Below are 13,662 nucleotides of genomic sequence, written 5' to 3'. Positions count from 1 at the left end.
CGAGAATGTAAGTTGCAGCAATCCACACTACAGCTGGAATGTGCCAGGCCAGAGCTCAAAATGCTGCATATGTAAATACAGATCTGCACTTACGTACAACAGAGTGCCAACCACGATAAGATTAGGATTAGTTATTATATGCTAACTGCTCTGTTCTCTCCACATATGTCCCACTAGCTAATTCTCGCATTTTAAAATTTTCAGTTTCCAGTCTCTGCAGTTTTTTCTTGGTTTTAAAATGTTTTGTATTCTCTTTTTTATGTAGAGCATGTGGGCATCACGGGCTAGGTCAGCATTTATTGTCCCTCCCTAACCGTGTCCAAGAAGGTGGTAGCGAGCAGCGCACCCGAACCACTACAGCCCATGAGGTGTAGGTTCACCCACAGTGCTGTTAGGGAAGTAGTTTCAGGATTTTAACCCAGTGACAGCGAAGGAACAGAGATATATTTTCACGTCAGGGTGTTGTGTGACTTGAAGTGGATCTTACAAGTGATGGCAATCCCAAGCATCCGCCGCCCATGTTCCTCTACATGCCAGAGCTCACGGATGCTGAACGTACTATCAAAAGAATCTTGACACTTGTCAAAACAACTCAGCTGTAGTCCATTTTGTAGTTTGCACTCATCGAAGTAAATGGAGAGCATTCCATCTCATTTTTGATATGTAGATGATGGACAGGCTTTGGGAAATCAGGAGTTGAATTACTCGTCATAGAATTCCCGACATTCTGTGCCTGCTTTTATAGTCACAGTGCATGCGCGCATGCACACGCACACACAGCCACCTGGTTGAGATAGTGCTGGGCTCCTCAGTTGGGTGTACTTCAGAGTGAATTACTGACATCAGAAATTGAGAAGTTTGGGACAAGAATGAAGTGGAAAACTTATGAGTGGATATTCAATCCTACGAAAGTGAAACGTATTAGTTATACTAATTGTGTAGAACCTATAACTGGGCAATACTTGAGTTCAAGGTATCAAAATTACAATGTATCAGCAATTCTAATGCTACAATCAACAGTTAAGTGATTGAATATATCTGGACCTCTGGTTATACTAGAGAAACTAAGGACTTCTACGAACAAAGCAATTTCTGTTGGAGCATAAGCAACACTGATATAGTTGAGGTATATATCTATACAGTACCTTTCCAGATACTGTTACTATAATTAATCAAAACACATGCAAAGTTAAAACATAGTCCAATGTTTCGTTATCAGAATTAAGCAACTCACTGGGAAAGGAGGCTCCACAAAAATCACCACCCTCAATGATGGAGGAGACCAGCACATCAGTACAAAAGGTAAGGCATTCGCAACAATCTTCAGCCAGAAGTGCCTCATGGATGATCCAGCTTGGCTTCCTCTGGTGGTCCAGAGTATCTCAGATGCCAGTCTCCAGCCAATTCGATTCACTCCACATGATATAATGAAACGGTTGGAGATACTGGATACTGCAAAGGCAATGGGCCGATAACATTCTGGCAACTGAAGACTTGTGCTCCCGAATTTGCCACTCCCCTAGCCGGGCTCTTCTAGTACAGTTATAACACTGGCATCTACCCAACAATGTGGAAAATAGCCCAGGTATGTCCCATCCACAAAAAGCAGGACAAACACAACCCAACCAATTACTGCTCAGTCTACTCTCGATCATCACTAGAGTGATGGAAGGGGTCATCAACAGTGCTATCAAGCAGCACCTGTTCAGTGACGCCCATTTGGGCGTCACTCAGCATCACTCAGCTCCTGACCTCATTACAGCCTTGATCCAAACATGGACAGAAGAGCTGAGAGTGACAGCCCTTGGCATCAAGCTGCCTTCAACCTAGTATGGCATCAAGGAGCCCTAGCAAAACTAGAATCAATGGGTACCAGGGAGCAAACACTCTGCTGGTTGGAGTCATACCTGGCACATAGGGAGATGGTTGTGGTTGTGGAGGGTTAGTCATCTCAATTCCAGGACAGCTCTGCAAGAGTCCGGCAGAGTAGTGTCCTGGGCCTAACCATATTCAACTGCTTCATCAACGACCTTCCCTCTATCATAAGGTCAGAAGTGGGGATGTTCGCCAATGAACGTACTATCAAAGCAACCTTGATACTTGTCAAACAACTCAGCTGTAGTCCATTTTGTAGTTTGCACTCATCCAGGTAAATGGAGAGCATTCCATCTCATTTTTTATATGTAGATGGTGGACAGGTTTTGGGAAATCAGGAGTTGAATTACTCGCCATAGAATTACCATTCGCAACTCCTCAGATGCTGAAACAGTCCATATTCAAATACAACAAGACCTGGACAATTTCCAGGCTTGGGCTGACAAGTGGCAAGTAACATTTGTGCCACACAAATGCCAGGCAATAACCATCACCAATAACAGACACACTAACCATCGCCTCTTGACATTCAATGGCATACCATCACTGAATCCCCCACTGTCAACAGCCTTGGGGGTTATCATTAACTAGAAACTCAACTGGACTCGCCAAAAAAAAAAACCAGTAGCTACAAGAGCAGGTCAGAGACTAGGAATACTGCGGAGTGTAACTCACCTCCTGACTCCCCAAAGATATCCACTATCTACAAGATATAAGTCAGGAGTGTGACAGCACACTTGCCTGGATGGGTGCAGCTCCAACAACACTCAAGAAGCCTGACATCATCCAGGACAGAGTAGTCTGCTTGCTTGGCACCACATCTGCAAACATCCATACCCGTCACTCAGTAGCAGTAGTGTGTATTATCTACAAGATACACTGCAGCAATTCACCAAAGATCCTTAGATAGCACCTTCCAAAACAATGACTACTTCCATCTAGAAGGACAGCAGATACGTGGGAACACCACCACCTGCAAGTTTCCCTCCAAGCCACTCACCACCCTGACTTGGGAATACATCACTGCTCCTTCGCAATTGCTGGCACAAAATCCAGGAATTCCCTTCCTAAAAGCATTGTAGGTCAGCCCACAGCACATGGACTGCAACAATTCAAGGTGGTGACTCACCACCACCTTCTCAAAGGCAACTAGAGATGGGCAATAAATGCTGGCTAGACAGTGACGCCCATGTCCCATGAATGAATGAGAAAAAGAATGTCGTTCACACTGCCCACCTGATAGGCCTTGTCACAAATATCACAGTTATACGGCTTTCCACCAATATGCGTGACCATGTGCCTTTCAAGAAGCGACGGAGCACTAAAGTTCTTCCCACAAATGTCACAGGGATTGTATTCGGGAGGATGCACCTCTTGGATGTGCTTCTTATGCTCCTCTGGAGTTCGAAAACTCATCCGGCACTTCTGACAATCATATGGGTCTTCAACATCTGAAATGGTCAGAAAAATACTCCCATCAGCTAATTCTGCCTACACTATTAATCTGGTGCCAAAATACACTATCCCATTTAGGAACGTGTCCTTAACTTACAAAGAAAGGTGCAGATTCTGTGAACAAATTGCTCAAAACGATCACCGACTTGGAGTGAGCAATTCTCGTGCTTGGCTGGTCAAGCATTTTGATCAGTTTTACAACGCATTAGACTTACCACATTGATCAGCAGTTCTCTAATTGGTGATTCTTTTCAATTCCTAGTCATTGATAATGATAAAGTACTGCTTCATAAAGCATGCCTCACATTTTGCCGACGTTGACAATTAACAACGGACTTTTGTTTGCACAACTAGTTTCATGGAGATCAAACACCTCAGCTCCAGACTTTTCATTCATAAGGTTGGAAATAGATTCTGCATCAACAGTGGCAGCTCTGCATCCTAGCTGTGACTGTAACACTACATTCTGTACTCTCTCTTGTCCTTCTCCATGTACAGTATACTTTGTCTGTATAGTGCGCAAGAAGCAGTACTTTTCACTGTATGCCAATGCATGTCACAATAATAATAAATCAAATATCAGACTAATAGGCCAGCAGTTCAGTTCTCCCCGCCGCCCTCCATCCCCCAGCGCTCATTTTGTTGCAAAATCCATCTATCTACAGAGACTGAATGAGCCTTTTTCCTCGGATGGTGATAGCTAACACGAGGGGAAATAGCTTTAAATTGAGGGGTGATAAATATAGGACGGATGTCAGAGGTAGGTTCTTTACTCAGAGGGTAGTAAGGGCATGGAATGCCCTATCTGCGAGCAGTAGTGGACTCGCCAACTTTAAGGGCGTTCAAATGGTCATTGGATAGACATATGGATAATATTGGAATAGTTTAGGTTAGAGGGTCATTAGATTGGTTCCACTGATCGGCGCAACATCGAGGGCCGAAGGGCCTGTACTGCGCTGTAATGTTCTATGTTCTATAATCCATCTTGCACCCATCTGTAAACTTCAGCTCATTCAAAGCTCTGCTGTAAACATTCTAATTTGCACCATTCCCAATCACCCAACAGCTTTATACTCACTTACTTACTGTGGCTTCTGGTCCAGTAATTTTTAAATTATTGTCCTTATTTTCAAATCTTTTCATCACTTCCTCCTCCCAATCTTTATATTCCCTTCCAGCCGTACAACCCTCAGATCTCAGGGCAATACAAATTCTAGCTTCTTGCCTAAGCTCTATTTTAATCATTCAAACATAAGTAACCATGCATTCAGTTGCTTAGATCCCAAGTTCAGGAATTTGTTCCCTAAATCACTCTCTGTCTCTTTTTTTTAAAGGCGTCCCTTAAAACTCATATCTTTGACTAAGCTTTTATTTCTCTGTCCTAATTTTTCCTGGTTCAAAGTCAAATTTTATTTATTAAAGCTTCTCTGAAGCACCTTGGAATGTTTCAGTATTCCAAAGGTGCAATTTAAATGGAAGTTATTGCACTGACAGCAAAACCTTCAGCTATCTGAATACCCATCTGGCAGAGAAACAACTCATGTTTCTCCAGAAAGATGAGGAATATTGAATTAGAATCCCTACAGTGCAGGGGGCCGCCATTCAGCCCATCAAGTTTGCAACAACTCTCCAAAAAAGCAAAAGAGAAAATGCTGGAAAATCTAAGCAAGTCTGACAGCAGCTGTAAGGACAGAAAAAAGAGCTGATGTTTCAAGTCCGGATGCAGTCAGATTTTCTAGCATTTTCTCTTTTGGTTTCAGACTCCAGCATCCACAGTAATTTGCTTATCTCCAAAAAAGTATCCCACCTCGGCCCTCCCCTCTGTCCTACTGCCATAACCCCTTGCATTTACCATAGCTAATACACCCAACCTACACATTTTGGGATACAAATGGGGAATTTAATATTGCCAACCCATCTAACTTGCACATCTTTGGACTGTGGAAGGAAACCCATGCAGGCACAGGGAGAACAGCAAACTCTGCATAGACAATGACCCAAGGCCAGAATCAAACCCAGGTCCCTGGCGCTGTGAGGCAGCAGTGCTAACCACTGTGCCACCGTGCCGTCCACTGAAGCAGTTAGAGAGTTACCCTTACTGATGTGATTGATGTGCTCTTAATAGGAATAGCCAAATATATGAGATCCAGGGAGAGAATTTAAAAAAAGAGAGTCACTCAGAAAGATGCAAAGCTCGGAAGACGCAAGCAGACTGTGCCCTGGAGTGAGACAATTTTCTTTAAAGTGTGACCAAAGTCATTTCATGCTGTAACACTTCTGTCTTTCTAAGTTATCCATTAACAGATTGTGAACATCGCTACGGCGGTTCCATTATAATTCACGATCAGTGTGAACTATTTACAGGAGATCTTGTGGCGCAGCAAGGAGCTCTGGGTTCAAATCCCACCCTAGGGCTTTTAGGCCAAGGCAAGTGTGTTCATAATACAGCCAAACAGGTTGAGTATCAACCTATATAATCCTACCAATGTGCCAATGGCAGGCGGTCAGACTCCTGGTCAGCCATGCCTCATGTGGAGTGGTGCCCTCCTAGCTATAAGCCTCTAGTGACAGGCTAGTGACCTGTTCCAGGGAAACATTCACTATGGGAATGGGTAAAAGTTTGCCTTGTGCGCTTCTTGGTGCAGGAAATGAAACAAACAACAACGAACTGCACAGCAATGTCTCCAGATAGTGTTCCCCTATTTAGCATGGGATGCTGGATGTTTTCCCTTTCCAGCTTTTAATTCCACATACTTTTATCCCCTTCAAAAATGAATAAAGTTCATCAAATGTTAGAATATAACCGGTGACAACTTTGCACTGGACATAACGTGACCAATGGGAATAAGATGTAAAGGTCAGCTGACTCAGTAAAACCATGGAACCAATTACAAAGTGATGTAATAGTCAGCTGACCAGCTGATTCACTATAAATAGGGAACTATGTAGAAATGTGGGGAGCTTGGAGTGGCCCAGGGCGAGACCCCAAGTTTGGAGTAATGATGTGTATTAAACCCTTTCTTTGATTTATAAGTTGGAGTCAGTTTTATTGTATTTTCATTAGCTGCATTTTGAAGAGTTCCTTCTGAAGAAACATCAAATGCCACCTGAAAATCCATTTGGATTCTATATCGTTGGATTGATGTCATTAATTAAGTTCTGATAGATTTCACACAATGTGAAGGTACATTAGGCACTCCGCTTTCTTATCTCATTGCTTAAAATGTTACATAAAAAGCAGTGAGGCAACACACAGCAGTTTTCAAATATATAATGTTAGTACAGAGTACCTCACTCATACTCACTGTGGAATGAACGTAGGTGCATGGATAGCCCATTGGCCTGGCTGAATCCTTTGCCACATTCCCGACAGACATATGGCTTGTCCCCCGTATGGGTCCGCACATGGCGTGTCAACTCAATTGACTGGGCAAACACTGCTTCACAGTACTGACACCCGTACATTTTACCTGTGCAATTGTAAAAGGTGCAGGAGCTTATAAAACCATGACACAGATTTCATTGTTCATTCCATTTTCATCCATTAATAGGTCTGCCCAGGCTAGTCTCTTGTGGTCAATTCCTGCCTTCTCTACTCACTAACCAGTTAAGACACAATGGCCGCAATTCTCCCATCCGCGCCCACCACTTTTCTGGCTGGTCTGGCTGGGAGACACGCATCCACACATCTGCAGCCATGAATGGGGATTTGTGCATGCACATCTCCCAGAGCCGGCAGGCAGTCACCGACCAGATTACACTGGAAACCAGCAGGAAGACAGGTAAATAATTTAAATGTTTTTTTTCTATTTTAAATATGTTGATTTGTTTATTATTGGGACCTTTCATGTCCCGATCGAGTCTCCCACCCAGCCAAGGAGTACTTCATTTTGGCGGGCTTCAGGCTAGCTACCCACATTCGGGGAACTAGCGGGAAACCTCGTCAGAATGAAGGGGGGCAATCAGGGTGGCAGGGGATGGTGTGCCCTGAGCCAGCCTATATCCCCGGCACTGCTCAAGGGACAAAGTGCCCATGCCTGGGGGGGGGGGCATCTTGGTACTGCTCATCAGGCACTGGGCAGTGCCAAGGGGATGGAGTCTATCGTGAGTGGAGCCTAGGTGTGATTGGTGGGGGTGGGGGAGGGTCCCACTGCCACTGGGCATTGGGATCGGTCTGGGATGGAGGGAGGGCAGCGATTGGGGCAGGCTGGAGGGGGGCTCCCTTCGGGGGGGATCTGGATCTGCGGAGGGGGGTCGGGGGGTCTGCCAGGATTGGTGTGTGTGGTGGGGGGGGGGGGTGGAATCATCACTGCTGGGGGATGGGGGCTGGGCATCAGGGCGCTCTGGGACAGGGGGTATCATCAGGGCTGGCCCGGGAATTGTTATGGGGACCACGATCGGGTCATGGGGGGGGCACTGCGGGGTTCCTGAGCTGACCAGTGATCGAGCTGGGCGGCAAACGGTAGTTTGACAGTTTGGGGCCACTGCACAAATAAACCCCACCCCCTCAGGTTTTTAATGAGATTCACAACTGGGACCGCTTCAGTGCCCAGAGTGCAGAGGTTCAGGTGAAAAGCTGAACTGTCAGAACTGTCGTGATCTACAACAGTTTTCCCACTAATTCAGCACTTTTGGCAGCATTGTCCCATGTTTTTCCAGATTGACCCGATATGATATCCTCCTCTCGCTAATGAGAGGTTTCTGGCTGTGAGAATTACTGAAAAACAGCAGAGCAGATCCCAAATCGGAAAATAATCTGACAAGTCTTTCAGTGACACCTTGAAAAGTCAATAACACAACAATTTCCAAAATGACAATTTTGCAGTGAAGTGATGTCATTCCCACCTTCTGAGTGCTTTTTCTTCATATGATAGGCAAGTGCAGCAGCCTGCATGAACGTCATATCACAATGTTTGCAGAAGAATGGTTTCTCTCCAGTGTGGAGCCTCATGTGATTCTTTAGGGTGGAATTTGCTGCAAACTTTGCTCCACATTCACTACAAGAAAATGGTTTCTCATCAAAGTGATCAGAGCGTTTATGGTATTGCATTCCTGCAGAGAAAGATACTGGTGTAAATATTAAACATAACATAAAGCAGGCTAGAGGCAAGGACAAACTCTACTGTATGTATTGGGGAAGGCGCATGGGTTATCAGATAATGGGAAGGGAGTTTGAAACTCCTCAGCTGATGCTTTTTCTGAAGGGTCTGGTAGCTTAGTGAACACAATACTGGACAAACAACCAAGAAACATCAAATCCCACCATAGCAATCTGTGCATTTGAATTTTAAATGTCTGATAATTTGAGGGCAGACATCAGTAAGTGACCATGAAAATCAGTGTATGTTCAGTCAATGCTGATGATAGGTTTGTAGTAGAAGGTCTTTAGGGCAACATAAGAAATAGGAGCAGGAGTAGGCCATCTGGCCCTTCGAGCCTGCCCCGCCATTCAATAAGATCATGGCTGATCTGTCGTGGCTCAGTTCCACATTCCCGCCCTCTCCCCATAACCCTTAATCCCCTCTCTTATCAAAAACCCATCAACCCGCGTCTTAAAAATATTTAGCGAGGCAGCCTCCACCACTTCAACAGGCAGAGAATTCCAGAGATTCAAACCGCCCCCCCCTTTATCTTGAGGCTGTGCTCCCTAGTCCTACTGTCCTTTCTGAGCGGGAAGAGTCTCTCCACCTCTATCCTATCCATCCCATTCATCATCTTATATGTTTCAATGAGATCTCCCCTCATTCTTCTAAACTCCAACGAGTACAAGCCTAGTTTATTCAGCCTCTCCTCATAGCTCAACCCCCTCAACTCCGGTATCAGCCTAGTAAACCTCCTCTGCACTCCCTCCAAGGCCAAAATATCCTTGCGTAAGTACGGCGCCCAAAACTGCACACAGTACTCCAGCTGCGGCCTCACCAATGCCCTATACAGCCGCAGCAAGACCTCCCTACTTTTATATTCAATCCCCTTCGCTATGAAGGCCAGCATCCCATTCGCCTTCCTGACCACCTGCTGCACCTGCAAGCTGGGTTTTTGCGACTCATGCACAAGGACCCCGAGGTCCCTCTGCACCGCCGCCTGCTGCAGTTTTTCTCCACGCAAGTAATAATCCTTCCTACCATTATTCCTACCAAAGTGGACCACCTCGCACTTGCCAACATTAAATTCCATTTGCCAGTTCCTGGCCCATTCGCCCAGCCTATCTAGATCCTTCTGCAGACTCTCCACACCCTCCGCACAATTTGCCTTTCCACCAATCTTGGTGTCATCAGCAAATTTCGACACCATACACTCGGTTCCCTCCTCCAGATCATCTATATAAATGGTAAATAGCTGAGGCCCCAGCACCGACCCCTGAGGCACTCCACTAGTCACCAACCGCCAATCCGAATAGCACCCATTGACCCCCACTCTCTGCCTCCTATTTGACAACCAGTCCTCTATCCATGCTAACACCCTACCCCCAACTCCATGTCCCCTGACCTTCTGCAATAACCTCTTGTGAGGTACCTTGTCAAACGCCTTCTGAAAATCAAGAAAGACCACATCCACCGGCTCTCCTCTATCCACCGCCCTAGACACATTCTCATAGAACTCCAGTAAATTTGTCAGACACGACTTCCCCTTAACGAAACCGTGCTGCGTCTGCTCTATCAAGCAATTCCCCTCAAGATGCCTCGCTATTTCCTCCTTGATGACGGATTCTAACATTTTACCTACAACAGACGTTAAACTAACCGGCCTATAATTCCCTGCCTTTTGCCTGGCACCCTTCTTAAACAACGGCGTAACATTAGCCGCTTTTCAATCTTCCGGTACTTCCCCAGAATCCAGCGACGTCTGGAAAATAACCACCAAGGCATCCACTATCACCTCCGCCATTTCTTTCAGAACCCTCGGATGCATTCCATCCGGTCCTGGGGACTTGTCCACAATCAGCCCCTCCAGTCTGTCGCGCACCACCTCTCTAGTAACAGTAATGTCATCGAGACCCTCCAGTCCTACCACCGTTCCATCTCTAACACCCGGCAAATTATTCACGTCCTCCTCCGTGAAGACCGAAACAAAAAAGTTATTCAAGACCTCAGCCATTTCCCCATCCCCTACCACTAAGTCCCCCTTCTCATCCTTTAAGGGTCCAACGTTCACCCTAGCCAGCCTCTTCCTTTTTATATACTTATAAAAACTCTTGCTATCCTTTTTTATATTAAGCGCTAGCCCAGCTTCATAGTTTATCCTACCCTTCTTTATCAATTTCTTTGTCAATCTTTGTTGACATTTAAACCTCTCCCAATCCTCTTCTCGCCCACTACTCTTAGCTACTCTAAACGCCTCCGCTTTTAATTTAACACTTTAATTTAACACAAGGAACCCTTGCTTTTATAGGACAGGATATAGAGTATAAAAGCTGGAGTCTGATGTTACAGCTGTACGGAACGTTGGTTAAGCCACATTTGGAGTACTGCGTCTAATTCTGGTCACCACACCAGAAGGATGTGGAGGCTTTGGAGCGAGTGTAGAGAAGGTTTACCAGGATGTTGCCTGGTATGGTGGGTCTTAGGTATGAGGACAGACTGGGTAGACTGGGGTTGTTCTCCCTGGAAAGATGGAGAATGAAGGGTGACCTAATAGAGGGCTACAAAATTATGAAGTGTATACATAGGGTGAACAGTGGGAAGCTTTTTCCTAGATCGGAGGTGACAATCACGAGGGGTCATGGGTTCAAGGTGAGGGGGGGGGGGGGGGCGAGGTTTAACTCAGATATCAGAGGGACGTTTTTTACACAGAGGGTGGCGGGGGCCTGGAATGCGCTGCCAAATAGGGTGGTGGAGGCAGACACGCTGGGATCGTTTAAGACTTTCCTGGATAGTCACATGAGCAAACTAGGAATGGAGGGATACAAACGAATGGTCTAGTTGGACCAATGAGCAGCACAGGCTTGGAGGCCCTAAGGGCCTGTTTGCTGTGTTGTACTGTTCTTTGAACCCTTCCATGTCTGACCTGTGTCTCCAATTTTCCACCATGTGGTTGATTCCTAACGTTCTTGGGACAAACAGGGAGAGGCAATAAACAGTGTTCACTGGTGCCACCTACCAACCAAGCATGGGGGCAAGGGATAGCAATGAGGAGGGTGGGGGTCAGCAATATGGGAAGGGAACAAATGTGAGATGCAGTGGAATATGAAGAACTGATGAGTGATGTAGTGCAGGTACTGATAAACCAGGTTTGAGTTTGTCTTGCATCCCATACTTCTACTACTTGTACCAGGAAAGATGTGTACCAATGGAAAGGGATATTTTTGAAGTTTGTTTAGCCAGTGAGGGCCTAGCTCATGCACAGATCCTTTCTGAGGCTGTTGAACTTTCAGATATTGGGTCTGTGACTGACAACTGTCAATAGCATTGTTGCATTTGCTTAGTTCCAATGCTGCAAAGTCTCATCAATAGCCAACAATTCCTATCGGACAACATATATGCCTTCTCCCCAAGTCTCCTTCTGCAACCTGAGATATACATAATCTGGACCAGATGATTTATTGGGTCTATGTTTTCTAAACTTAAACTTCAGTGTCACACTGATCAAGTCCTCTTAAGATTTTGGGTATGTTGCAGATATTAAATTGTCATATCAAGGACATGGAGGCTTTGGAGACAGTGCAGAGAAGGTTTACCAGGATATTGCCTGGTAATGGAGGGTCTTAGCTATGAGGAGAAATTGGGTAAACTGGGGTTGTTCTCCCTGGAAAGACGGAGAATGAGGGGAGACCTAGTAGAGGTGTAAAAGATGATGAAGGGCATAGATAGGGTGAACAGTGGGAAGCTTTTTCCCAGGTCGGAGGTGACAAACACGAGGGGTCACAGGTTCAAGGTGGGGGGGGGGGGGGGGGGCGAGGTTTAACTCAGATATCAGAGGGACGTATTTTACACAGAGGGTGGTGGGGGCCTGGAATGCGCTGCCAAGGAGGGTGGTGGTGATGGACACGCTGGGATCGTTTAAGACTTATCTGGATAGTCACATGAACAGGCTGGGAATGGAGGGATACAGAAGAATGGTCTAGTTGGACCAATGAGTGGCGCAAGCTTGGAGGGCCGAAGGGCCTGTTTCCTGCGCCGTATTGTTTTTTGTTCTCTTTGTATATCCTCACCAAGTGAATACTTCCCGAAAATATGCATTCAATATTTTGATCAATTTATCTTCTTCCATTCCACTGGCACTTTCAGTTTTCACAAATTTAAGCATTCTCTCCAACTGATTTGTTACTTATGACTCAACCAACTGTGTAAGAGGATCTCAAAGCTGCTTTCTAACCTGACTGGTGAGCAAAAGATTTCCCGCAGATGTCACAAGTCACAGGCAACCGCCTCTTCTTTCCCTTTGGCGCGTTGTGCACTTCTACTCTTTGTTTTTCTAGATCCTTCTGGGAAGTCCTGGCCTCACCACATTCCTCACAGCTCGTTCCTTTAAGGTGACCACTGCTGCGGCAGCGCGTGAGGTGCAGCTCAAGGCGACATTTAAATGTAAAAGTTTTGCCACATGCGTTGCAAGTAAAAGTCTGCTTGGCCCCAGGTTTGCGCTTCACTTCTTTCTGATCTGCGATTGGTTCGCTGTCACCCTCTCTTTCACAGCCACTGCCCTCTGGGTGCTCTGCATCTTCACTTCTCTCTTCCTGATCCATCGGATCTTCTTTCTGATCCTCTTCCATGTCACTCACTGATTCTTTCATTAGTCCTGAAAAAGTTAGAGAATTCCACTTACGGGTTTCAGAATTTATATTTCCAACAACAATTCTACAAATCGTTCATCACGAATATTGCCAAACAGATTTGCAAAAAGTTTTCATACTTCCTCTGAAAAATTTAACTTTAAGTTTATTTATTAGTGTCATAACTAGGCTTACATTAACACTGCAATGAAGTTACTGTGAAAATCCCCTCGTCGCCACACTCCGGCACCTGTTTGGGTACACTGAGGGGAAATTTAGCATGGATAATGCAACTAACCAGCATGTCTTTTGGACTTTGGGAGGAAACTGGAGCACCTGGAAAAAACCCACGTAGACGTGGGGAGAATATACGGACTCTGTACAGACAGTGACCCAAGCCGGGAATCGAACCTGGATCCCTGGCACTGTGGGGCAGCAGTCTAACCACAGTGCCACCATGCAAAAACATGCAACATTACTGCCTACAATCTGTATAAAGACATTATATAAACTTGAGACACCTATAAGCTTAAACGTCCAGGTATAGCTTTAACTATTTAGTTTCAATGAAAAAGCTGCTGCAGTTTAGGAGACTCAAGAGCAGAGTTTAACAGATTAAAAATCCT

At 45.5% G+C, this 13,662-nt stretch overlaps 1 protein-coding gene across 1 annotated transcript in view; it reads right to left on the bottom strand.

Moving 5' to 3' along the window:
* zbtb40 (zinc finger and BTB domain containing 40) overlaps window positions 1–13,662 on the bottom strand; it is an 86,344-nt gene that overhangs the window by 22,632 nt on the left and 50,050 nt on the right. The window contains exons 10-13 of the mRNA XM_080181508.1: window positions 12,643–13,062; window positions 8,176–8,382; window positions 6,636–6,800; window positions 3,112–3,326 (exon numbers count right to left, since the gene is read on the bottom strand). Coding sequence (XP_080037634.1) covers window positions 3,112–3,326; window positions 6,636–6,800; window positions 8,176–8,382; window positions 12,643–13,062 — 1,007 coding nt within the window. The remainder of the gene's footprint in view (window positions 1–3,111; window positions 3,327–6,635; window positions 6,801–8,175; window positions 8,383–12,642; window positions 13,063–13,662) is intronic.

This window comes from Carcharhinus amblyrhynchos, unplaced genomic scaffold, assembly GCF_965287045.1.
Source record: "Carcharhinus amblyrhynchos unplaced genomic scaffold, sCarAmb.v2.hapA scaffold_41, whole genome shotgun sequence".
Classification (NCBI taxonomy): Eukaryota; Metazoa; Chordata; class Chondrichthyes; order Carcharhiniformes; family Carcharhinidae; genus Carcharhinus; species Carcharhinus amblyrhynchos.
This window is presented reverse-complemented; position numbering and strand designations above follow the sequence as displayed.